This window comes from Corythoichthys intestinalis, chromosome 11 (assembly GCF_030265065.1).
Source record: "Corythoichthys intestinalis isolate RoL2023-P3 chromosome 11, ASM3026506v1, whole genome shotgun sequence".
NCBI classification, from domain to species: domain Eukaryota; kingdom Metazoa; phylum Chordata; class Actinopteri; order Syngnathiformes; family Syngnathidae; genus Corythoichthys; species Corythoichthys intestinalis.
The window spans coordinates 12,686,956-12,712,614 of NC_080405.1; the positions used below are offsets into that span (position 1 = coordinate 12,686,956).

A 25,659-nucleotide genomic window follows, 5' to 3' on the forward strand; every position below is an offset into this window, starting at 1 on the left:
CAAAAATGTACTGGAATACACATAGGCATTAAATGATGAAAATAAAACGCAAAATAGTAGTAATTATTCTTCATCGCTTTCTATGACTGATGAATGATCTTCAATGGGACTATGCATTGCTAAAAACAGCTTTCAAAAAGTTTGTATATAACAAAATAAAAGTTGTTTTGTAAAGCTTTTCAGTCTAAGATCAACACCTGTCCTCCGGTAAGATTCAAGAATAAGTTTTGGAAGAAAACACTTTTACTTGTAGTGATGTTTGGCCAGCGGCAGCTTGTAGACCTGTTGGTGAGGGAGGTCAGTTTTGAAAAACTTGAAAAACTACAGAGTTAACAATGTTACTTCTAAAAATAAAATGTTCAACCATAGTAAATACTTACAATAATATTAGCATACTTATCATAATATAGTTTTAATGTTATACTGAATTTTCTTGTCATTTAACACTAATTCATACTTTGCTCACTTTTTTACATGTGTTAAGAGGTTTTCTCACTAGACTAAAGAGAAATAAAAAAGTATGATGCTTGGTCACAGATCAATGTGGCAACCTTCTTATAATTTAGGACTCCCCGTAACGCTGGCTATGAAATCAATATTTGATGGATGGGACAGATTTATTTCTCTGCTTTTACTCAACCTGCCAAGCTTGCTGGTGTAGGGAGCCTGAAATATTTTAGGGGGACTCCTAAGCTGAAGAAACCTGCAGCATATTGTGCTCCTCAAATAATTTGGGATAATATGAAAAGTCTTTCATAGTAGCACAAACAGCTATATACTTTAATGTTGGCATCTTAAAGCAATGCAACTTTTCTAACCAATTGTAATACAAAAATACATTTAAAAGGGTATCGATATCTATACTTATATATAAATAGAACTTTGTCTGCGTGTGTGTCCGTGTGTATGTTTGTTTAGATCTCTCTCTCTTAATATATATATATGTATGTATATATATATACACACACTGACCGTATTTTTAGACTATAAGTTGCACCTGAGTATAAGTTGCACTAGCCCAAAAATGCGCAATGAAGAGATAAAAAACGTATAAGTCGCACCGAAGTATAAGTCGCATTTTTGGGGGAAATTTACTTAATACAATCCAACACTTTGAACAGATATGTCATTTTGAAAGGCAATTTAAAATAAAAATACAATAGAAAACAACATGCTGAATAAGGGTACAGTATGATAATATTACATGATGCATGAACAACGAAATGCAAACGTGGCCAGTATGTTAACGTAATATAGCTATTGAGAGTTATTCAGATAACTATAGCATAAAGAACATGCTAACACGTTTACCAAACCATCAGTGTCACTCCAAAACACCAAAATAACATGTGAAATGATATAATAATGCGTTTATAATTTCACACATAAGTCACTCCAGAGTATAAATCGCACCCCCAGCCAAGCTATGAAAAAAAATGTGACTTATAGTCCGAAAAATACGGTAGTGTAAATTGATATCTGGGCGTAAAAGCGTTAGGGCTGGACATCCCTTGCAAGAGAATTCTCTGTTGCCTGCTTCAAGTTATTTATTTCATCCCTTTGCCAAATGTGTTTTAACCTGATTAGAAACTTAGAATTGCTTGATGCAGTTTACAACAACACCATTTTAGGGAATTACATATTTACAACCTCTTGTGGCAAAACCCCTTCACAAGCACAAATCCTTCACTTTTCCTCCTGACAAGGATGTATCTGTATTGGAGCTGTTTCATAAATTTATTTGGCCAATTTTGCATATTGAGATTGAAGGGAATGAATTTCGCTAAACAAAGGTATGTAAGGAGTCCTCTTTCCATTCGTTTTAACATGGGCATGTTTGTTGACGTATGTCATTCTCTATTATTGATGGGAGAAGAAACTGGTATAGTCAGTCAAAAGTTGACTAACACTTGGTATGAGCAGGCACTTGGTATGAGCAGGAACGGGGCAGGTGACATGATTTGGCTGGGGAAATCCGCATAATCAAATGGGCACTTGGAGACCACCTTTCTTTCCAATGCCTCATATACCCACCCCAATACACCGGCTCCAACTGTGCCACAGCCAGTGGCATGATATTAGAATTATAAAAATGATCAGATAAATATAAATAAATTGTTTTCCACAATGATTAAGATGGGTAGAATAATTCTGTCCAGGTATTTATTATTGTAGCAGTTTGACATCCACGTCACATAACAGCGGAGGTCCATATCTGTCAGCCTGTGCCTGGTACGCTCATGCTTAACTCCAGCGGTCTACCTTGAGCCTGAACTTAAACCTTCTCTTATGGTAGTATAGTAAAAACGGGCCTTTCTTACATGAAATTGTCACTGGGCAAACTAATAGTCTACCAAATTTCAAAACACATGCGATTTGGGAAGCGGTGGCAAGAATATACATACACTCGTTACACATGTTCAGTATTGTTAAACTTACTGTAAAAAAGTAATTAGTTACAGTTACAAATTACTACTCCCAAAAAGTAATTGCGTTAGTAACTCAGCTACCTCAGTGTAAGAGTTCATTAGTTACATGTTCTGCATGTTATTACATGATCCATTCTATAACGTCTTTCACATCAAATATGTTTATATTGACTGATTGAATTGAACTGTCTTTTTCATTCAAAAAAACATAGGTCACACATTTTATTATTTTTTTGAATTTCACATAAATGAGTGTAATGGTATACAAACTTTAACTTTCAAATGCTGTGGAAAAAAAAAACTTTTTACTTTTCCTGTTGTACTGAACCCGCACCGAACCCACATACCAAGGTATGTACTGAACCGTGATGTTTGTACAGTCACACCTCCAATATACTGTATATTGATATGTTTTTCAATATGCATGTGAGGCTCTGCATCTCTTCCCTTTCCTATCTTTGCTCTTGTTGTTTTGATTGTAAACAAATCACACAAGGTTAATGGCTACGTCATTCAAGAAAAGTTGATGGCAAGTGACTATATTTGGTAGTAAAAAAACCAAAGAAAAAACATTACTATCATATTGTAGAATATACGAGGACAATGCCCACTTGGTGATGATAATGCATACTCAAGAGGAAACAGTCCATTATTTTCAATTAAAATTGTACCCACCTGAATGCCACGAACTGTATGTAAAAAAACCCCAATAAGTTGCCTGAGTGTTTAAGATGCAGTGTTGGGCACGTTACTTTAAAAAAGTAATTAGTTACAGTTCATCATTACTCCATCCAAGAAGTAACTGAGTTAGTAACTGAATTACTCTATAGTACAAGTAACTAGTTACCAGGGAAAGCAACTATTTCCGTTACTTTACAAAGAAGTCGTTGTATGTCAAAGAATTTGAAATTTTCTGAGCAGTATTCGAGTCAGTTGAATGGAGAACAGACAGGTAGTTGTGTTATAGACCCTTGTATTATTTTTTGCACCTCACCAGCAACAGATTTATCCTACATTTGAAGTGCAACAAAAATAAACAGATTTGAACTGCTTACCACAGATGTCGACAAAAGCTTTGCCCGGGGACATAAATTACACTTTACATGCACGTTCTTTCCTTTAATTTCGACCAACTTGAAATAGTGTTTATATCTCCACCTCGTAAAGGACACATTTTCCTCTGAATGCTCTGCCATCATATCCCTCTGATTCTGTTTTGCGTGTGTGTTTTTGCCGCACGCGCTGTTCCGGTTTGTGTGTGAAAACACCGGCTCTGAAGTACGTGCGCTATTAGGCTCGAGCGTTTACGTCACAGAATGGGGGATCACGTGAGATTTGACAACAACGCAGCCATATTGGAAGCAAGTCTGGCTCGCGGGACATTAAACTTTAACTTGCCAGTTTGCTAAAGAGACAAACTCGTGACTAAGGCAAAGAACAGATATGTGATCAAACTTAAGGGTGTGAACAATGTTGACCCTTACGAGCAAGCCGAAGACAAATGGAGTAAAGATGTCGACGGGCTTCCACAATTACGCGAAATGGACATTCTGCTGTATTTATTGTTTGGTATGTTACTAAACTCATCAGCGATTCCGAATTTACAAATCGCTACAAAGCTATGAACAGTTTTGCTGTGGATGGGTGCAGGACCTGCACAGTATGACCGTATCAAACGGCAACTCCATCATTAATGCAAAGGTAGGCTATGTGAGTTTTACTATTTTTAATTGCCATGAACTAGCTACGAGGCAAGCAAAAGGTGAGCTACGGTCGCGTGACGGCAGTGCGGGGGGGGGGGGGGGGGGGTAGAACTGTCACTGATTGGAGGCTTCATGGCAGCGATATTTACCACATATGTGCACAGGAAAATGAATATTTTGTATGATCACCATAATACTGATTTGCAATGAAACAGTATCTACAGTACATGTCAATTTTTTCCCGAGTGTTTTTATTTATTTTTTTTTGGGTCAGAGCGTGTCGGGTGTTGGTTGGTTTGACAAATTAATGTCCATCCGTCCATCATATGCTACTCAAGCGCCCAAAAACAACACACGCGGGCACGGAATATGTAGCAATATGTCTACATTTTTCTCAACAGACTAATGAGAGTGGAAAGGCGACATTGTAAAGAGCAAACTGTAGCGGATGATGTTGTTGAGTCTCGTAGCTCGCTGAGTAGACATGTGGCAATTCTTTAAATTATTTCTCGTCAGCATTTGACAATCTGAGATGAGGGGACGACGGGGAGCTGACTGGATTATTTATTTATTAATACCAGTGCAAAAATGATATTTCAATACAATCATCTTAATAATGATTTGCAATGACACTGTTTTGTATCATAATGTAGTATTGTTTTCATTTCAGAGCAATACATTTGACAACCGCTTTAGTTTTAACGATAGTTACCAAAAATAATAGTGAATCATAGCTAATCTGTACCCACAGTTTACTAATCTGTGGGTACAGTTTAGTAATCTGTACCCACAGTTTACTAAACTGTACCCACAGATTACTAAACTGTACCCACAGATTACTAAACTGTAGCCACAGTTTACTAAACTGTACCCACAATTTACGAATCTGTACTCACAGTTTACTAAACTGTACCCACAGATTACTAAACTGTGCCCACAGTTTACTAATCTGTACCCACAGTTTAGCAATGACCCAGAAACGGTAGTCACTAATGTTTGGCGGGGACTCCAAGTCCAAACACCGAGGGACCGACAGAGCAAGCATCTGCACCATTTGCCCTCGGCGAACAAAGGGGTTTTAAAAGGTAACTATTGCACGTTTTCTTTGGTAGGCGTCTTTCAGGTGTCATCAATCAATATGGCATGTTATGTTTGCACATTTTCTGTGCTGCTGTCGTGTCCGTGCGTGCTTAATTCAAGTAGTGTTCATTTGTCAGTTGGCTATTTTTAGTAGCCGCATTAGCGGCTACTAACACACAACATGCCATATTGATTGATGACACCTGAAAATGTAGACGGCTACCAAAGAAAATGTGCAATAGTTACCTTTTAAAACCCCTTTGTTCGCCGACGGCAAAAGGTGCAGGTGCTTGCTCGGTCGGTCCCTCGGCGTTTGAAGTCCCCGCCAAACATTGGTGACTACAGTTTCCGGGTCATTGCTAATCTGTCGGTACAGTTTAGTAATCTGTGGGTACAGTTTAGTAAACTGTGGGTACAGTTTAGTAATCTGTGGGTACAGTTTAGTAAACTGTGGGTACAGATTAGTAATCTGTGGGTACAGATTAGCTATGATTTTTAAAAAAAAATTTCTACCCTGACACCCGGGGGGCTCCGTAGTACACAACAGAGCGTGAGGTAAATATAATGTGTTGATTGTTCCATATTTAGAAATTAAACTTTCGATTTGTCTTTTTATTTGCGTGACAGCAAGCGTGTCACGTAGGCTGGTAGCGGCAATATTGTACATGTAATCAAGATCATGCTAGAGAAAGTCCGTGCGCCCCCGAGCCCAAATCCACAAAAGGAAAATGTTTAAACATTGTCCTAAATCAAAATGCAAGCACGAGCCATGACTTTGATCCGATAGAAATACGACAAACGACGCGGAAGTTCTCCCTCGCTATTGCAACGGCGGGGTAGAGACGAGGCTGCGAAAACAGAATGATATAGTCTGTCACTCACTTCTGAATCTACAACGAGCGGCCAATAGGAGCCTGTGTGCAAGAGGGGGAGGGACCAAGCAATGTCACTTCCTGTTCAGTTATATTGCTGAGCGGTCTTTGAAGATTCGTTCGAGTCTTTTTACTGAATGAACTGGGATGGATTTGTTTCCTCAAGTGAACGACATATCCCATCACTACCATGAACCTGAACGCACTCCAAGTCTTGGATGACAAATAAACAGAGCAGAGTAGACTCGCTACGGCTGGTAGTTTCTTCAATTTATAAAAAGTAAGTAACGCACCGCTTTTGACCGTCCGTAACGGTAACAGTGTTGTAATGGTGGAAAAAATAATTAGTTAGATTACCCCGTTACTGCAAAAAAAATAAGGCTGTTATGTAACGGCGTTATTTATAACGGCGTTATTCCCAACACTGTTAAGATGACACTCGCCACGCTAAATGCTAATGCGAGCGAGATCGCGAATGCTATGCAACCACTCCGAGCCACCTAGCATCGCGTTTGCAACGACGTCACAGGCCACCTCCCTCCTCCCGAGCTGCTCCCGTGTCATTCAACTAAATTGTAGTAACGCACACCTTCACAACCTCAGTAACGGTAACAGCGTTGCAAAGATGGGAAAAGTAATTAATTAGATCACTAACTACTGACAAAAATAACGCTGTTGTTCTATAATGCCGTTATTAATAACACTGCACACATTGTACTGCAAAACGTACCTGCAGTCTGTAAAAATGGCCCTGAGGTTTTTTGAGGCCAGAGCTGCTCAATATGCAGTAGATAATGGTTCAAAGATAGCACACATATGCATCTCAATGTTTCCTGCCATCCATGGGTTTAGTTTTGTTTTGTTTAGTTTTATTTTGTTAAAGTGCTACTGATCAGCATCGAGCTGAACTGGAGAAGTACAGCATATTTGGTGTATGTTTTCTGGCCATGTGCACATTTAATGTTTAATGTGTTTGCAGGATTCTCTTTTTGATGTTTAATACAATGTGTAAGTTACTTTATTTTTTATCTACTGATATGTTTTGATTGCTGTTTTTTTTTTTTTTTTTTTTTTTAATTATAATTATGTGATTTCTTTTGTTTTGGTAATATTAGTCAAAGACATAAAAACTTCCGTACTCAAGACTTTAGAGTGGATGAATTAGTTAATGTTGTTGTTCAGATTTATTTTATTTTAATGATTTATTTTTGCATTAACACGTTCAACTACTACTACTACTACTACTTGTTTAACTGGATTTTCTCTTACTTACTTTCGTGAACTTTGTTGTGTTAAAATGTACTCTATAAATACACTCAAAACAATAATCGAAAAAAAAATATATTATTATTATTATTTTAGTTTCGTGTGTGCTGTCAAGAAAAATGACTGGTGGCTCATGAATGGGCTTGTATTCTTTTATGCATGTGTATCTGTAATTTGTTGGCTATTTTGATTTGTACCACACATAGACTCTCCTCAAAATACAAAGTTTATAAATTTCCAACTTTGAAACTGCTTGAAAGCTAAGACTGCAGATGTCGTGCAAGAAGGGAAATGTCTGATTTAATGATTTAAGGAAGCATCTCTCCTTTAGAATTGTCATCAGTCACGTGACAGCAGTCGTTGATACAATCGCTGATGCTTTCATTCAAAACAGACTCATTTATCATTAGAGTGACAAAAGACTGACAATATTTGTTAACTGAATTTAGTTCGCTGTGGTCGACTTGTGTGGCATCAGAGGATTCCATATTGGGTGAACAAAAGGTGGCACTGAACAGTTATGGCGGACAATTCAAAGCAGTAGTTACCGTAATAACTTCCGGGGGCACTGGAAATGTTCTTAACCAATGGGAATGCACTTCACATTCTGCCCGCCAACTTGTTATCTTTGTGTCAAAAATCAGAACCACAAAAACAGGGAGCAAGAGAGAAAAGTGAAAGGGGTGTGAGAGAAACCTGTTTCGCAACCAAAAAAATAAGCGGCGCAAGCGAGAAAGTTTGACATCGAGAGCAAAAGTCTGGGCAGCGAGAATGAAAAAGAGAGTATTTCAAACACTGTAAGTGTTTAGTTTTACTTTTCAGATGCATGTCTTTGCTTAATTTAAATTAATTTGCTTAAAGTCGATTTTTTTGCTTGCAATTTACGAAGTTTTGTTTGAATCTTTTTATGACACAAAATCTAATTCTTACACACAGTTCATTTTCACTGTCGTCGGGAACACTCTCCCCCACATACTACAAACTGCATGCTGCTGGCGCTAGTGTGAAAGGATCTTAACGAGCGTTCTCGCCAAAAAGGTCAGTCTCGGAAGGCGACCTCTAAAGCCCATCTCAATGCACTCTGCACGTTTGCAGTTTACAGGATCAATGTGTCAAACATGTCGATGCACAAACAACATTTGATTGATCAATAATATTCATTAACTAAATTAGCATGAACACGCTGAGTATTTCCCTTCGCATGCAGCGACCTGTAGAGAGAGCCACACAAGTCCCACACTCTCTCTGTCTTACCACAAAACACTTTATTGGTGGAATTGGCGTGCTGCTGCCGCCTGAAAAAGGTTGACTATTACAGTAACTAGGGCCAATTCACCTCCCTGCTTCAATACAGCATTCAAATTTGTCCTGGATATTTTGGGCTTCTTCCAGCCACCGCTCATTTTCTATTGGGCTGAGCTGTTTCTGGGTCTTTGTGCTGATGTTTTTTTAATGGGACATGAGAAGGTGGAATGAGGGTTGGAACGCAAGACATCATTGACTTTATGCTTGGCATCCAATGTTGTTTTTGAGTCAAGCCGATGGTTTTGGAGGCAGCCTGGCTGCTTACCTCAGCTTTGTCCATTTATTGCCCATGTTTCAGGTCTAATTGCAGTCACCTCAAATATAATCCAACTAGTGGTCAAACCAGCAACCTACCACACTCAAGGCCCTATTTATTCATCCATCAAGGTTAGCCAGCGGCAAGGACTAACGGGGGAGTTTGCATACATCAGCTTTCAAGCATGATGCACCATATGCTCCATCCACTCCCTGTGAATATGGCATTAAGTACATTGCACACAATTGACAAGGGGTGTCCAAACTATTCCACATAGGGCCGCAGTGGGTGCTGGATTTCATTCCAACAAAACAAATAACGTTTTCAGCAATCTGATGTCTTATATGTGTAATCAGTTGAGTCAGGTGCTGCTTGTTTTAGGAGAAACTTATTGGTTAAACTCTCTGAGCTCGAGGAGTAGGAAACAAAACCAGGACCCAGAGCGGCCCTTGAGGACCGGTTTGGACACCCCTGCAATAGACTGTACTGTAGTAGGCAGAGGTGGGTAGACTAGCCAAAAATTGTACTCAAGTAAGAGTAACTTCAAACTATTATGCAAGTAAAAGTAGTCATCCAAAAAATGTACTCAAGTAAAAGTAAAAAAACATTTTTGTGGAAAATAATACTCAAATAATTAGTAACATTGTGAATAACCGCTTAAATTTTTGGGGGGATTTTTTAAAAATAATGGTAATCTTTTTCAGCACAGTTATCAATATGAACTGTTGTTACAATGATACTGTACAATAACCCATTACATAACCATATTAAGCCAGAAATACAAAAAAAAAAAAAAATCATTCAATTACGGCGAGAAAGAAAAAAAATGATAGAAAAGAAGCATTATTTGTCCAAAGAGCATGAGTACCCTCTAGTGGAGATAAAAATTCCTAGTTTGCATAGTGAATACTGTAGTTTCTTCATGGTTACTATTATGAAATTAAAAGGATCATATCTCCGGTTTTCCGTGGTCAATCAGTGCCAAATAAAGACTGGGAGAGAGGTTAAAATCTGCGATTTCAAGTCATATTGAGGGCAGTGCTCTATGTCAAATACAGTACTTCATTTTTTACGGTGCTTTAAAGATGCCACGTGATTGAACAGGCTGGCGTGATCATAGAATGGCAAGCTTGCTTTGGATTGGTGTGATGCAGTCATGAGATTATTGTTGCGACGTCTCATTTGTGAAATAGGTAGTGCTTCTCTTTGCATCACTGGAAAAAAATAATACATCTATTATGCAGAATAAAGAGGAAAAAGTAACGACTCTTTTGTAGCCCAAAGTAGCGGAGTATCATTTTTTCTTCCACTCAAGTAAAAGTAAAACTATGCTTACAAATATTTTTCTCAAAAGGTTACCCAACTAAATGTAACAGAGTACGCATTATTACTAGGGCTGGGCGATATGATATATATAATTGTCAAGGTAAATTGAGCAGGATTTACCCTAATAACGATAAATTACGATAAATTCACCCACACGAACTGTTATAAATTTTGAAAATCAGAATGAATGCATGAAATACAAATTAACCATTTCTCATTGATTTATTTGGCAGCTTTCAATTTAACATATTTAACAATTGTGCATTCGGTGTAAACCTTAAGTTTATAAAAATCTCTTGTAAACAATATACATTCAAGCATAAACATTTAAAATGGCTTGTATGACTTGAACGATGTACAACATTGTAAATATTACTATGGCCACAAACGACTTACAGCAAGAGGTGGTTTCGAGTACTGAGTATCAGACAAGTTATTGTTAATAGCTGCTGTGACATGATCACTCAACACAAGTGTTTACTTCAAGTTCCTACTGCGAAAACGAGCATGTGAACCATTTCCGGTAAGTTTTTTTTCAGAGCAGATTCTGTGATGCACGCACACAAACACACGCATTAAGCTATGCTGCTCTCTTATGCCAATGAAACATTAAAGATTTTATGATGGAAGTAATGACATAGAATAAAACAAGCATTTCAAAGGCTACACTCTTGGATTATACTTTATGCTGAATGCTTACCTGATCCATTGTAAATTGTACCATCATAAAAGCCATCAGAGCAGTCACACACAGACGCAGAGATACAAAATAACGCAACATACTGATTGCTAAATGCAGTCCTTGTGTAACGGGTGCACGCGGGTCCGTTGTGTGCGGTGCATAGAAACCTCCGACTCAATGCCTTCAATGCTGGCAGCTAAAGCTTAGTGCGCTCACCTGGCGTGCTGGACACACCATGCAGTGCGGGTGCGAGTCCTGACCTGGACCAGGGGATGGTGCGGCTCCATGCAGACCAGTTACACATGCCCAAAGCACAGCTCGCGCAATAACTCATTGAGTTCAGCCGCTTCGACAACGTTAGAGCCGATGTCAGTGGTGATGGCGACTTCACGTCCCATGCAGAGAGCATTCATTTTCGGGCCTGAGCAATCATTTCACCCGTGTGTTCGTCCGAGAAATAGGCTGTATCCAGCACCCGCAGTGCACAGCTCCTACTTGTTGTCTATGAAATGGACCATCAAACTGATGTAGGGCTCCATAGTTAGCCGTCCTTCTCGAATCCAAAATACAACGTAAGTCGAGTTCTTCCTTGGCACCAAGAGCACACTATGAGCATCGACTAATGCTTTACTCAAATGCCTGTGGCCTGGCTACCGGTAGCCGTTTCACTATTTTCCGACTCGATCACATTCACTTGCAGCGTTAAATGACTTCACACGTAAGCACACTGGCTTTTTTTCTTAAAGGGGAATGAGCATAGCTGAACAACACAGTCAAAGCGGGCTAAAAAGACTTTTTTTTCCTTTTCATTAAAAAAGCAAATTTACCGACATGGTCAAAGTTACATGGGTCAAAGTGAACCATCTCGGTAACGGTAAATTTTTGATAAACCGCCCAGCTCTTGTAGGTACCCTTACGGTAAGTAGATCAAATCACATATGGCACTTCAGGTAACAATGGTATTGTAGCGGTACAAGTTACTGTCATTTGTACATGTTCAACTCGCAACTACTGCCAGTCCCAAGCCTAGGGGGGAAAAAAACGTGATTTATGTCATGAAGGGTATCCTGAGTGATTCACTGTGGTGACCAACATGGCCTTTGCTTTTAGACTTCCTTTCATCCTAGTGTAATACAAAAATATGATAAAACCCCTTTAGAATACTGAATGTGTGTAATTTAATTCATACAATTTTTTGACAACAAAAATTAATCTTATTTTGTAGTCTATATACTGGATATCCTATTGATTTCTGATTTCACATCTTGAAAGTGATGGCGATTAAGCGGGAGTTGAAACATGAAACTGAATTGGGTAAATTAGAGCCACTCTACAAACAGGCTTTTCTGCCTCCTGGTGGTTAAAACAAAAATAGTTGAATTTTATTGATAATAAAATTTAGTTTGTAATTAGGCAGTCACACCTCAATGTGGTGAAAGGCATTAATACAATTGATATCTGAGGTGCATAAGATTTATTTATAAATTTGGTCAACAATAATAATTTGCAAGGTTTTTCTTACCCGATTGAGTATCGTAATTGTCTTTTGTTTTGACCTACCCAGCCCATTTAATCTTTAGGCCAGACAAAGCATTGCTCAAATTGCTTAAATGACCATAGCCCTTGATTGAGAATCCACTCAATGATATATTAAATTATCCTTTATGTTTTCAATATCATTGCTTTGTGCAGTGCATCCCTATGAAACAGACATTAACCCTCTTCATGGCTGAATTATGAGTTTTGTAGTTATTTTTTTAACCCTTGCAGGGCACTCATTGAACTCATTGACTGCCCTGATTCCGTTAGACATCCAATCCATTTATAATAATATTTATAAAAAATACAATAATGATTGATGATATATATATATATATATATATATATATATATATACAGTGAGGAGCAAAAGTATTTGCGCCCCTTGTGATTTTGCAAGTTCACATCTAAGAAAGTAGGTAGAGGTCTGAAATTTCAATCATAGATGCATTTCTACTTATAGAGACATAATCTAAAAAAATCCGAAACTCACATTGTATGATTTTTAAAAAATAATTTATTTATAGTTTACTGGGGTTCAAAAGTTTTTTTACCCCTGGGAATCAGCAATAAATATGACACTGACCTCAAAAAAAAAAAAAAAAAAAAAGTCCACCCTTACCCCATGAGTAACCACACACCCTGTGCACCCCACAGTCAAACTGCTACCATGGGCAACACTAGAAAGCTTTTGAAAGACACCAGAGAAAAAATTGTTGCGCTCCACAAACCTGGTAAAGGCTATGGGACAATTGGAAAGCAGCTTGGTGAGAATCAATCAACAGTTAAAGAAATTGTTAGAAAATGGAAAAGGCTAAACATGACTGATAATCTACTCCGGACTGGGGCTCCATGTAAAATCTCCCCTCGTGGGGCATCACTCATGATGAGAAAAGTCAGTGTTCAGCCTAGAACTACATGGCAGGAACTGGTCAATGACCTGAAGAGAGCTGGACGCACAGTTTCAAAGGGTACTGTCAATAAAACACTACGGTGCAATGGTTTAAAATCATGCATTGCTCAGAAGGTTCCCCTGTTGAAGCCAGTACATGTGAAGGCCTGTCTGAAGTTTGCAGGGACCATCTGAATGATGCAGAGGGGTCATGGGAGAAAGTCATATGGTCAGATGAGACCAAAGTAGAACTTTTTGGTGCAAACTTTACTCTTCGTTTTTGGAGGAAAAAGAAGGATGAGTACAATCCCAAGAACACCATCCCCACTGTGCAGTATGGGGGTGGAAACGGCAAGCTTTGGGGCTGCTTTTCGGCAAAGGGGACAAGGCGACTGCACTGTATAAAGCAGAGGATGAATGGTGGAATGTATCATCAGATTTTGAGCCACAACCTCATTCCCTCAGTCAGAGACTTGAAGATGAGTCGTGGCTGGATCTTCCAACATGACAATGATCTGAATGAAGCACACAACCAAGCTGACCAAGGAGTGGCTGCATAAAAAGCATATCAAGGTTCTGGAGTTACTTAGCCACTCTCCAGACCTCAGTCCAATAGAACATCTTTGTTTCTCAATGCGCTGAAACCTGACATATCTAGAGAATATTTGTGTGAAGAATGGGTCAAAATCATTGTTTCCATATGTAAAAACCTGGTACAGAACAACAGAAAGTGTCTGACCTCTACAATTGCAAACAAAGGTTTCTGCACTAAATATTAGCACTGATTTTCTCAGAGGTGCAAATAGTTATGAATCCCAGTGAATTACAAATAAATTATTGAAAAATCATACAATGTGAGTTCCGGATTTTTTTTTAGATTATGTCTCTATAAGTGGAACCGCATCTATGAATGAAATTTCAGATCTCTACCTATTTTCTAAGTGGGTGAACTTGCAAAATTACAAGGTGTGCAAATACTTCTGTTCCTCACTGTATATACATATTTATTTACTTAAATAGTCACTTGCTCCATAAATGTTTAGAGGTCTTTAGTCTCCACTTTTGAATAGCTGTGGATTAAATTCTTCTTATATGCAATTAGCCCAATATTAGATTTTTTTTTTTTTTTTAACATGATGTGATTATGAATATTCGACCTGTCGTAGAAGTAACCTTGTAACCCCAAACATTAAAGTCAAGATAAATATGTTTTGAGAACATATCTACACTATATGTTTGTCTATATGTTCTATATGTTTGGAAACAGATTAATGCCAAGGCTGAATAATCTTTATTGTTGTTTTAAAGACATTCGGGAACGCTGTGGTCTTTGTTTGGTCATCAACTGTAATATGTGATTCATTACTGGAGTTGAGAAATCCTGACAGAGACAAATCCTGAGTGAGACAAATTGTTAGACAAAACATGGCACAATAGGGGACATAAGACAGCCTGGATGGGAGTAGTGCAGCACGCTTTGGGGACACATGCTTTGTGGGTTTATGAGTGTGTCATCTGTGTGTACCACTCGGCGGAGAACCATTACACATTTTTCTTTATCAAGCCATTCCTTGTTTCCAAAGTCTGGTGTTTATCCTGTGGATTAATCAATAAAGGGAATAATTTCACCACTTACTGTACATTGCATATGGCAGAAAACACGGACAAGACTGAAAAATCAGTTTCTGCTCTTGCACTCCTCTTTAAAATAAACTGCTGTATTTTAAGCCAAAATAACTGCTCTGTTTGATAGAACAATATGTCTATATGCTACCATAGCAGATTCATGGCGCATTAAGCCCCCAAACTAGTTTTAATTTTTCCGTTTTACCCTGGAAACCCCCGTTTACAGACGTCACACAACCACTTTTGTTTCAACACATCCATAAAAAGAAGGTAATTATATTTATTATATAAAATGTCTATCATGTTTAGCTTAGAATCGTTAATCAATGTCTAATATTTCGTTTGAAAAAAAAAAAAAAAGTATTTAAAATATTATTCACTCACATATTTTAAACTTTTAAACAAATTACGTCAGAATGAAAAAAATGGTGTCTGTAAAAAAATCACCGGTATCTACCTCATAACTATCGCTTAATTGTATTTTTTTTGTTACTGTCGCATTTTCTCCGATATCTTAGATGATAAATAATCGATCCAAACAAAGTACATTGAAAAAAAGCGTTTAAAAGGGTAAATATATGAAAAAGATAATCTCGACCACCCCTTGATATCTGTGATTTCTGCATCGCGACCCTTGTTATATCACCATGTTTCACCCATAAAATCCCCCCAAAAATCCAGCTGTGGCCATTCACAGCTGTGTCTTGACACGCAGTTTTTGGATCGAAACAAGGTAAGTACGCGAAAATATCTCGTTAAAGTCATGGCATCTTTAAATCAGCTCTTTCTTGCTCTCACCTCCAGATAGTTTTGCTGATTAAATATATATATATATATATATATATATATATATATATATATATATATATATATATATATATATATATATATATATATATATATATATATATATATATATATATATATATATATATATATATATAAAGCGTCCTGTTCAAAATTTTTCTTCCTCCAGAAGATTTAGATTTTAAGCTTTCCAGTGATGTATCACACATGCATATCGGACAATTTTGAAAGTTGGCCAAATAGGGGGTCTCAGAGCAGAACTTCAAGTTACCTGAGTGTTTTCTGTCATTTACATGTTGATGTCTCGATCATCTGTAGCTGCAAGGGTCTCCCATGAGAGAAAAGAATTGCACAAGGAAAGACTGAAGGATGTTTTTCCTAAAAATATTTTTAAACTACAGCATGCTAACGACTATCTGTTTTTGAATTTGTATTTTATATTTTAATTGTGTAATAATTAGTACATTATTATATTTCCTTCCACTGTTACTGTTGCTATATGGTAATCATATTAGCTGTGTTTGTGAGTGATAGAGAATCTATATAATGTGTCACACTCACTGACGAGATAACCCATGGGTTCGCCTCACTAGCTCTCTTTGTCTCCCACTCTCTCTCTCCCTCACGCACGAACATGCAAGTGCACGCTTGCCCCCCCCCCCCCACACACACACACAGTCAGCAGAAGCAGACACTCAGTACTGCTCTCATTGTGTGGAACGCAGCAGGAGTAGCAGGAGCATAGGCTCCAGTTATGTTTCATCTCAGGGAAGATAGCTCTCCCATGGCTCGCTCTCTCTCTCTCGACTCTTTCTCTCTCGTGTACCGCTTCTTGCTGCTTCCCTCCCCAAGAGTTCATTTTTATTCCCCTCCTTCGTTTTTCTAGACAAGGAAATCCAGTCTTGCGTCAGTGTGCAATAACTGCAGTATTTTCCCTCCTGGGACTTTTGAAGATGGCTTTTATTGACTGAAATGACAAGCTTTATTTGGTTTTGACATGAGGAGAGAGAGGGAGCGAATGGCCATTTGTGTCACCCTCTGAATATTTGCTGCAGCTGCTGGTGAGCTGCTCGCCAAGAACCCTCTGAATATGTGGTCCTTCTGAGCAAAAAGGGGAGGCAGCGAATGGAATTTCTTACAATGATTCTGCTTTTGACAATACTGAAAATCCATCTTCCGCGCAGGATCCAGTTCATGTGAAGGATTGTCCTTTTTTGGGGCTGAGGAATTTCGGAATTGTTTTCGCTTCCAAAGTGGAGGTCAGTCAATATCTATTGTGCTATGATCTCATCATCATACTAAATAAGCTAAATGCCCTTGATTTTGTTGGCTTGTTTGTACCAATGTGCTTGACATCTCATGTCTTGAGTTAATTTTCTAATATGTCAACTCTCTCCTCGACTTTTTCATTCAAACCAAGGCTCACAAAGCATACTTAAATGCTGGATCCATATGTTAACAACCACTTTTGGCTGTAAAAATGCTGAGCGGTGTCCTCTTACTGAGCGTCCTCACGGTCACCAGCCTGTCGCCATCTGAGACGGAGAGCCGCAAAACTTCAGCCTCCAAAGATATCTGCAGGATCGGCTGCGCTTGTGAGGAGAGAGAGAACATTTTGAATATTAACTGTGAGAATAAGGGATTTACTACTGTCAGCCAGTTCCAGGCACCCCCAAATAAGATCTCTCAGCTTTTTCTAAATGGGAACTTCCTGTCTCGTATCAGTGCAAATGAGTTTGTCAATTATGGCAATGTCACCTCTCTGCATCTGGGGAATAACGGATTACAGGAGATCAGAAAGAACGCTTTTCAGGGGCTGCGCTCCTTGAAAAGGCTGCACTTGAACAACAACAACCTGGAGGGGATAAAGGACGACACATTTGCGGGACTTGAGAGTATGGAGTATTTACAGGCAGATTATAATTATATCAGCACCATTGAACCGGGTGCTTTCAGTAAACTGAACAAGCTTAAAGTGTTGATCCTCAATGACAACCTCCTGCTATCTTTGCCTCCAAACATTTTCCGCTTTGTGCTCCTTACCCATTTGGATTTACGTGGTAACAGGCTCAAGACTTTGCCCTTTGCTGGGGTACTAGAGCACATTGGTGGAATCATGGAGATCCAGCTGGAGGAAAACCCATGGAATTGTACTTGCGATTTGATACCATTAAAGTCCTGGTTAGACACCATTTCGGTGTTTGTCGGGGACATCGTGTGTGAGACGCCGTTCAGGCTCCACGGGAAAGACATCGGCCAACTTATAAAACAGGACTTGTGTCCCCGCAGAAATGCTGGTGAGCGTGCTCACCCTGCACCTGACTCTCACTTTCAAGGGGCAATGCCCGCAACCTACCTTCCCGGCATGGTATCCCCCACCCGCATCCCTAAAGCCTCACGGCCACCTAAAATGCGATACAGGCCCACCCCTCGCATCGGAAAGGACAAACATGTCTTTGGGCCTATAATGGTTTACCAGACACGCTCCCCTGTGCCTATTTTGTGTCCTGGTGTGTGTGTGTGCACATCACAAAATCCAGACAGTGGACTTAACATCAACTGTCAAGAGCGGAAGTTGCAGAACATAAGTGAGTTGAACCCTAAGCCCTCCTACCCAAAGAAACTGCACCTGACCGGTAACTACCTTCAAGTGATATACAGAACTGATCTAACGGAGTACAGTCTTCTGGAGCTGCTACATTTAGGAAATAACAGGATTGGAGTCATTCAGGAAGGCGCATTTGAGAATCTGACCAATCTGAGGCGTCTCTATCTGAATGGGAATTACATCGAGTCACTTTCACAATCACTTTTTGCTGGCCTGCAGTCCCTCCAGTATCTCTATTTGGAATATAATGTCATCAAAGACATTTTACCTCAGACATTCAATGCTTTGCATAACCTTCAGCTGCTTTTCCTCAACAATAACCTGCTAAGATCACTGCCTGACAATGTTTTCGGGGGTACCATGTTAACAAGACTCAATTTACGGAATAATCATTTCTCCTATCTCCCCGTTAAGGGTGTGCTTGACCAGTTATCTGCGTTCATTCAGATTGACCTCCAAGAAAACCCCTGGGACTGCACCTGTCATATTGTAGCACTCAAAAACTGGATGGAACTGTCCAGTACCAGTGTAGTGGTTAATGAAATCACTTGTGACTCACCCTCTAAGCATGCTGGCCGCCTGCTGCGCTCACTGCGCAATGAGGCCATCTGTCCCGAGCCAAGTGAAGAGCCCCCGCCTCAATATGCCCCCCCTACCAAAGCCCCTACATTAGTGAGTCCTAGCACTGAGTCACCAACACCCTCTTTCTCCTCTTTTTTCAGCTCAGTCAGCCCCACTGAATCACGAATCGAAGCCCCAGAGTTACATCCAGAAGTCCCGCTTTCAGTTCTAATTCTTGGACTTCTCATTGTTTTCATTTTGTCTGTCTGTTTCGGTGCAGGGCTCTTTGTTTTTGTTCTTAAACGACGCAAGGGGGTGGAACATGTCCCGACAGGCTCTAACAACATAGATCTTCACTCGTTCCAAGTGCAGTACGGCTCCTACAATCCTGAACCGACTCAAGATAAACATTCTGAAAGTCATGTATATAATTACATCCCCCCACCTGTGGGTTCCATGTGCCAGAATCCAATTTACATACAAAAAGGTGGCGAGCAGGTGGCATATTATCGAAACCTCAAGGAGTTAAGCTTGGGGCCGCTGAATGCAAAGAAGGATGATATTCTCACACGTAGCCCGGGAGCTTATACCATTAGTGCAGTGGATTTAATGGATAAATCGCCAACATTGCCTCCTGAGATGTTATATCAAAATGTAGGGGAGAGGCCAAACAAGGAGCTCCCGACAGCTGCTGGCCCCTCTCCTTTCAGTTACAATTTTTGCACTTTACCCAAGAGACCTTGCATCGTGCCCCCGTACGAGGCTGCCACGGCCCCACGACAAGTCACCAACCAGGACAGGTTGAACAAAACCGCGCTGTATGGAACCCCCAGGAAATGTTTTGGGGTGGAGCCCAAAAGCAGTGAGCACCAATTTCTTCTCCATGGCAAGCTAAAAACAGAACCAGACTATTTGGAAGTACTGGAGAAACAGACTGCTATGAGCCAGCTGTAAGATACCGATGATCTATTATTCTTGCAATCCCGACCCCTATATGCTCCCAAGGTCCTTTGCAGCATTCATGATGATTACAAAGTGTCAATCAGTAACTGTTATAATAGCCACAGTATCTTATCTCTGCGGTGAAGCTCAGATGAATGACAGAGAACAAACCTTTATAGTCTCTTACATGTCTTTTATTTTCTTTTGAATATGTATAAAGACTATACAAAGTATATTATAATGCAGGTTTACCCCCCCCCCCCGAAAGTATAAATTATTACAACTGCTTCCCAAAAGAAAATCCTGCAAGACTCGAATGATGGCAAGACTGTGTAGAAATATAGAATTGCGTGTTTCTTTTATAAAACGAAATTTTATTTTTCATGAGATAACGAGATGAGATGAAGCTGGAAAAGAAAAAAAAAAAAAAACGATGTGTCTTTGCAGACTGGGGAAAAGAAACAGAATGACATTCCTGTATATACATAGACTGCACATATTAATGGTGAGTCGAGAAAATAATCAAAAATAACCTCCTGAAATGTATTGAGCAAACTCTCACTGCATTTACTCCATGAAGTGCCTTTGCACTCATTTGTTTTGTTATTGATGCTCTCTACAGATTGATTTTATCTGGAAAATGTATTTTAATGACTCAAATCTTTATGTAAATTTGAAAAAAATATATTTGTCAGTTAAGAAAAAAAAAGTGAAGATAAATGTACTTGAAAATGGGTGTGACATCTCTATAACTTTTGACGGGGACAAATGAATTTTGATTCAGTATGATCTTTGGCAATGTACAACTTTTCAACAAACATTGTATGCTATAAGGAGCAATACAAAGTACAGTTGTGACATTAAATTTTCACTGGCGCACTTTGTAGAGACCCTGAGCTTGAGGTGCATTTTGTTTAGACTGTGCATGATTATTTTTGTATGCGGCACGTGCTGTGACTTGCACTAATGAGCGTGTTTGTGAAGATGTTTGTGTGTGTGAGTGTGGTGGGCGGGAGAGAAAGTGAAAATAGAGCTTGCTTGCAGCGCATGCTTCTCTCCAGTGAAATTAAATGACACTTTCTTCTTAGTTCAATCAATTTCCCCCCTTTTAAGCCTTATTCAATGTTTTGGGGAACTAAGTGTATCATATATCAAAGATAGAATATATTTGATAAGATTAATAGCTACTGAAAGTGCAAAAATCCTATTTATGCAATTTTACCCGGGAGCCATTTTTCTCTTAGGCTGAGAAGTAAATTAACATTGGGTGAGGACTAAAATGCAGCACAAAGATATCTTACTTCGGAATCTGTCATAAAATATGTTCTCCACATGAGGGTGTTAAAATATTACTTTGTGCAAGTGTGAAAATCATCCCGATGTGATTGATTTTAAGCTTGCTGTCGTCTAATGTGACATGGATTAACCATCTCCCTGCATGTGCTCTTCTTACTCTGTCAATGGCCTTCAAATCTAATCCCACCCCTGATGTTTTCCACCACAAACTCACCCCCCCGTCCATCTCCTGTGTCTTTTGTCCTCGCATTTTTAATTCTCCCTGTTGGATCTTTGCTGTCCATTGTGCATCTGTCCAAGGTGCTGCGATGTTGTGCAACAGGGCCACACACCAATCTGACGCCTGAGCCAAATTCAAACCCTATGGTTGTCAGGCGAATAAGGGTTCATGTCTTAGAGGATTCAGGTAGCATAAAAAATGTCATGATTTGGGTCTTAAGGTGTGCATAAGAGTCTCTGATGCAAATATTGGCCGAAAATAACTCTGGCTAAGCATTGGGGAACTGTGAGAGAGAATGCTCATATAACCAAGTTGATGTTCTGAGATTAAGTCCTTTTGTTGTTGTTGTTACATGCTACAATAATATTGCACACAGAGGAATCAGTGGTGCCCTAACGTGCTTTGCTGTCATTGTTATTTAATCATTTTGATATTTTTGGAATACCGGCTAAATTGCTATTTTTAGACTCCACTTATCTTAGTTTTCTACTGTTGGCCAGTTTTAGTTATGACAGTGTTGAAGAGTCAATGCAGACGGCAGGAGTGCTGTGTTGCTTACCGATTATTATGGAAACACTTATTTCGTTCAGAACCCCTATCAACAAAAAAAGATGTGATATACAAGATCACATAAGATTGTTCATTTTCAATCAAAATATCACATAGGAATTTCACATTCAGGTCAATTTTATAAACGATGGCCACATGTATTTGTTTTTTTCTTATTAATATACTTTTCTTTTTTTCATGTGATTGTATCTTCTCATTATATCAGTAGTGCTCACCCCACATAGGTGTGTGAGACCCTCCTTGTAAGAATTGAAATACACTACAGTAAATGGCGGAGAGAAATAAAGTGGGGAAATCATGTTTAAAAGTAAACCCAGAAGAAAAGCATCAACTGAACAAGACACTAATGTAATTTTTTGATTCAGCGCTGGGAAATTGTCCAACATCAGTTGAAAAGACAGTTATAATGACAAAAAGAAATGTGTTATAAATCTAGTATTCTCTGGAGTGAAGTATGAATACATATAACATGCTTTAATTTGATTACAAATATATTTTACAGAATGGCTAAATTTAAAATTGTCCTATATGCATGTGTGATACATCATTGGAAAGCTTAAAATCTCAATTTTCTGGGGGATAAAATTTTGAACAGAGGGGTATTTAAAAAAAAAAAAAATAATAATAATAATTAAACAGCGAAACCCTAACTGGAGGTGAGAGCATGAGAGAGCAGAATTAAAGATACCACGATTTTAACGAGATATTATACGTACTTAGCTCTTTCTGATCCAAAAACTCCATGTAGCATATATCACCGAGTGCCAAGACACAGATGTGAATGGCTACAGCCGGATTTTTTGGAATTATATGGGTGAAACATAATAATATAACAAGAGTTGCGATGCAGAAATCGCAGACAACAAGGAGTGGTTGAGATTTTCTTTTTCATATAATTAACCTGTGATTTCTCTTTGTTTGGAATGATTATTTATCATCTAACATATCAGGGAAAATACGACAGTAACAGAAAAAAAAAATACAATGAAGCAATAGTTACGAGGTAAATACTCGTGACTTATTTACAGACTCCAATTTTTTCCATTGCGACGTAATTTGTTTAAAAGTTTAAAATATGCGAGTGAATAATTTTTAAGGTCATTTATTTTTTTATTTTTATTTTTTTCAACCAAATATTAGACATCAATTAATGATTCTAAGCTAAAAATGACAGACATTTCGACTAAAAAATATAATTACTTACCTTCTCTTTATGGCTAGGTTGAAACAAAAGAGGTTGCGACGTCTGGAAACGGGGTTTTCCAGGGTAAAACAGACAAAAAGAGTTCGGGGACTCAATGCGCCATTAATCTGGTGTGGCAGCATATAGACATATTGTTCTATCAAACACAACAGTTCTTTTGGCTTAAGATACAGCAGTTTATTTTAAAGAGGGGTGCAAGAGCAGAAACTGCTTTTTCAGCCGTGTCTGTGTTTTCTTCCATATACATAGGTTGAGGAGCAGAAAGAAAGTGATAGAGATCCTCTCAAGATATAAAAAAAGGGTCTCATTCAACTTGTTGTCAGTCAACATATTATCACAAATGTTATGAAAATATTTTATAAAGTTCAACCACTTAGAAAATAGGTAGGGGTCTGAAATGTCAATCATAGATGCATTTCCTCTTAAAGCGATAATCTATAAAAAAAAAAAAAAAAAAAAAAAAAATAATAATAATAATAATAATGATCCGGAACTCAAATTGCTTGATTTTTCAAAAATGTATTTGTAACTTACTGGGGTACATAAGTATGTTTCTGTAGTTCTTCACCAGGTTTTCACATATGGAGACAAGTATTTTGGCCCATTCCTCCACACAAATCTTCTCTAGATATGTCAGGGTTCGGGGCTTTCATTGAGAAACCTGATGTTTTGCTCTATCCAAAGATTTTCTATTCGATTGAGGTCTGGATACTGGCTAGGCCACTCCAGAACCTTAATATGCTTTTCTACGAAGCCAATCCTTGGTTATTCTGGCTGTCTGCATCGGGCCATTGTCATGTTGGAAGACCCAGTAACGACCCATTTTCATCGCTCTAACTGAGGGGAAGGAGGTTGTTCCCAAAAATCTCACAATACATGGCCCTGGTCATCCTCTCCTTAATACAGTGCAGTCGTCTAGTCCCAAATGCAGAAAAACACACCCAAAGCATGATGCTACCATCCCCATGCTTCACAGCAGGGACGTTGCTCTTGGGATGGTACTCATCATTCTTCTTCTTCCAAACACTATGAGTGGAATTAAGACCAAAAAGTTCCATTTTGATCTCATATGACAACATGACTTTCTCACATGACGCCTCTGGATCATCCAAATGGTCATTGCCAATGTTCCGTCTAATTTTTCATGCGTCTGAGCAGACACATAAGCTCCCTGAGCAAACTGATGGCAACTGTGAGCAACATCAGATGTGTACTATGGCTATGGCCACACACCAGTATTACCCCTGTTCAAAACCTTGAATCATAGCAAGTTACATGGCTTATTAAAAGAATGAAAATACAGCAGCAATTTGCATTAGTTTACTTTTAATATAATTGATTTGGCCCACTTAAAATGAAAAAGACAAAGGTCTCATTGTTAATGAGATGTGACCTATGTCATATGTGAGAGTCCTCCTATAACCATGGGAAGAGTCCTGATTTGGCCTGGAAAAGGTCCAATTGTGGCATAGATGAGTTAATAAATAAAGCATAATGAACAACCACAATGGGAGTATATCGAACTCCCACATTAAAACTGTTCAGACAATAAGGACACTCAAGATTCCTATTCTCTTTGTCTAAGCAGCTATACAGGACAGGTTAAAAAAAATAAAAAAGAAAAAATCTCACTCAGTTCCACCGCTTGTTCCTCTATTTGTACATATTTTAGCTACTCTGCGAGCCATTCCATCTCAAAGAACCACATTTCTTTTTTACTTTGGTGTGATGAGTGTAGTATCGCTGCCCATTCCTTTCGCCATGATAAGGGGTTAGCATTTGCGTCTCAACTCAGCTGCACTGTTGTTGGCTAGCTAACCTGCAAGGCACTTATGGGCTGCGTAGCGTAAGTGAACTGAACTGTGTCACATTATTGGCTAGAAACCTGTTGCTCATTGAGTTACGTTGCTAAATCAGCACAGGAGTCTAGCTCACTTTTCACTCTTTATTTTTCTCCGCAACCACCCAGGTAATGCACCTAACAACTCTATAGAATTGTGTTGTAGTAACCCACCAATGGGAGTGTCTCATTGCCATATCGAACACATGTTGTGCTGCGGCGCCGACAGTAGTCCTAGTAACACTGCAATATGTTTTTGTTTAATTTTATTTTGTGCGCTGCAACGATTTTCATGTGCGACTTTGTGCAAGCGTTGAGCAATTGTGCACGAGCGGAGCTTAGAGGGAACATTGGTCATTGGCAAACTTAAAGCAGGCCTGGACATGTGCTGATTTAAGCAGGGGAACCTTGCGTACCATGCATGATTTTAAACCATGACGTCTTTGTGTATTACCAAAAATAAATTTGGAAATGGTGGTCCCACCTCCTTTCAGGTCATTGACCAGCTCGTCCTGTGTAGTTCTTCGCTAATTACTCACCATTCTAAAGGTTGTTGAGACCCTATGAGATAGATCTTGAATGGAGCTACAGTTGGATAAAGATTGACAGTCTTGTTTAGATTAATCCATTTTCTA

The 25,659-nt window shown here is 38.9% G+C and overlaps 1 protein-coding gene across 1 annotated transcript; it reads left to right on the plus strand.

The window, feature by feature from the left end:
* The first annotated feature begins 16,507 nt into the window (after window positions 1–16,507).
* On the plus strand, window positions 16,508–23,587 carry slitrk2 (SLIT and NTRK-like family, member 2). Its single transcript, XM_057851248.1, has 2 exons — window positions 16,508–17,042; window positions 17,204–23,587. The coding sequence occupies exon 2, from the start codon at window positions 17,264–17,266 to the stop codon at window positions 19,904–19,906; it is 2,643 nt and encodes an 880-aa protein (XP_057707231.1). The 5' UTR covers window positions 16,508–17,042; window positions 17,204–17,263; the 3' UTR covers window positions 19,907–23,587.
* The last annotated feature ends 2,072 nt before the right edge of the window (window positions 23,588–25,659 follow it).

Excerpts from the sequence above, each read along its gene's own strand:
- slitrk2 (XM_057851248.1), top strand. The coding sequence starts at position 17,264 with ATGCTGAGCGGTGTCCTCTTACTGAGCGTCCTCACGGTCACCAGCCTG.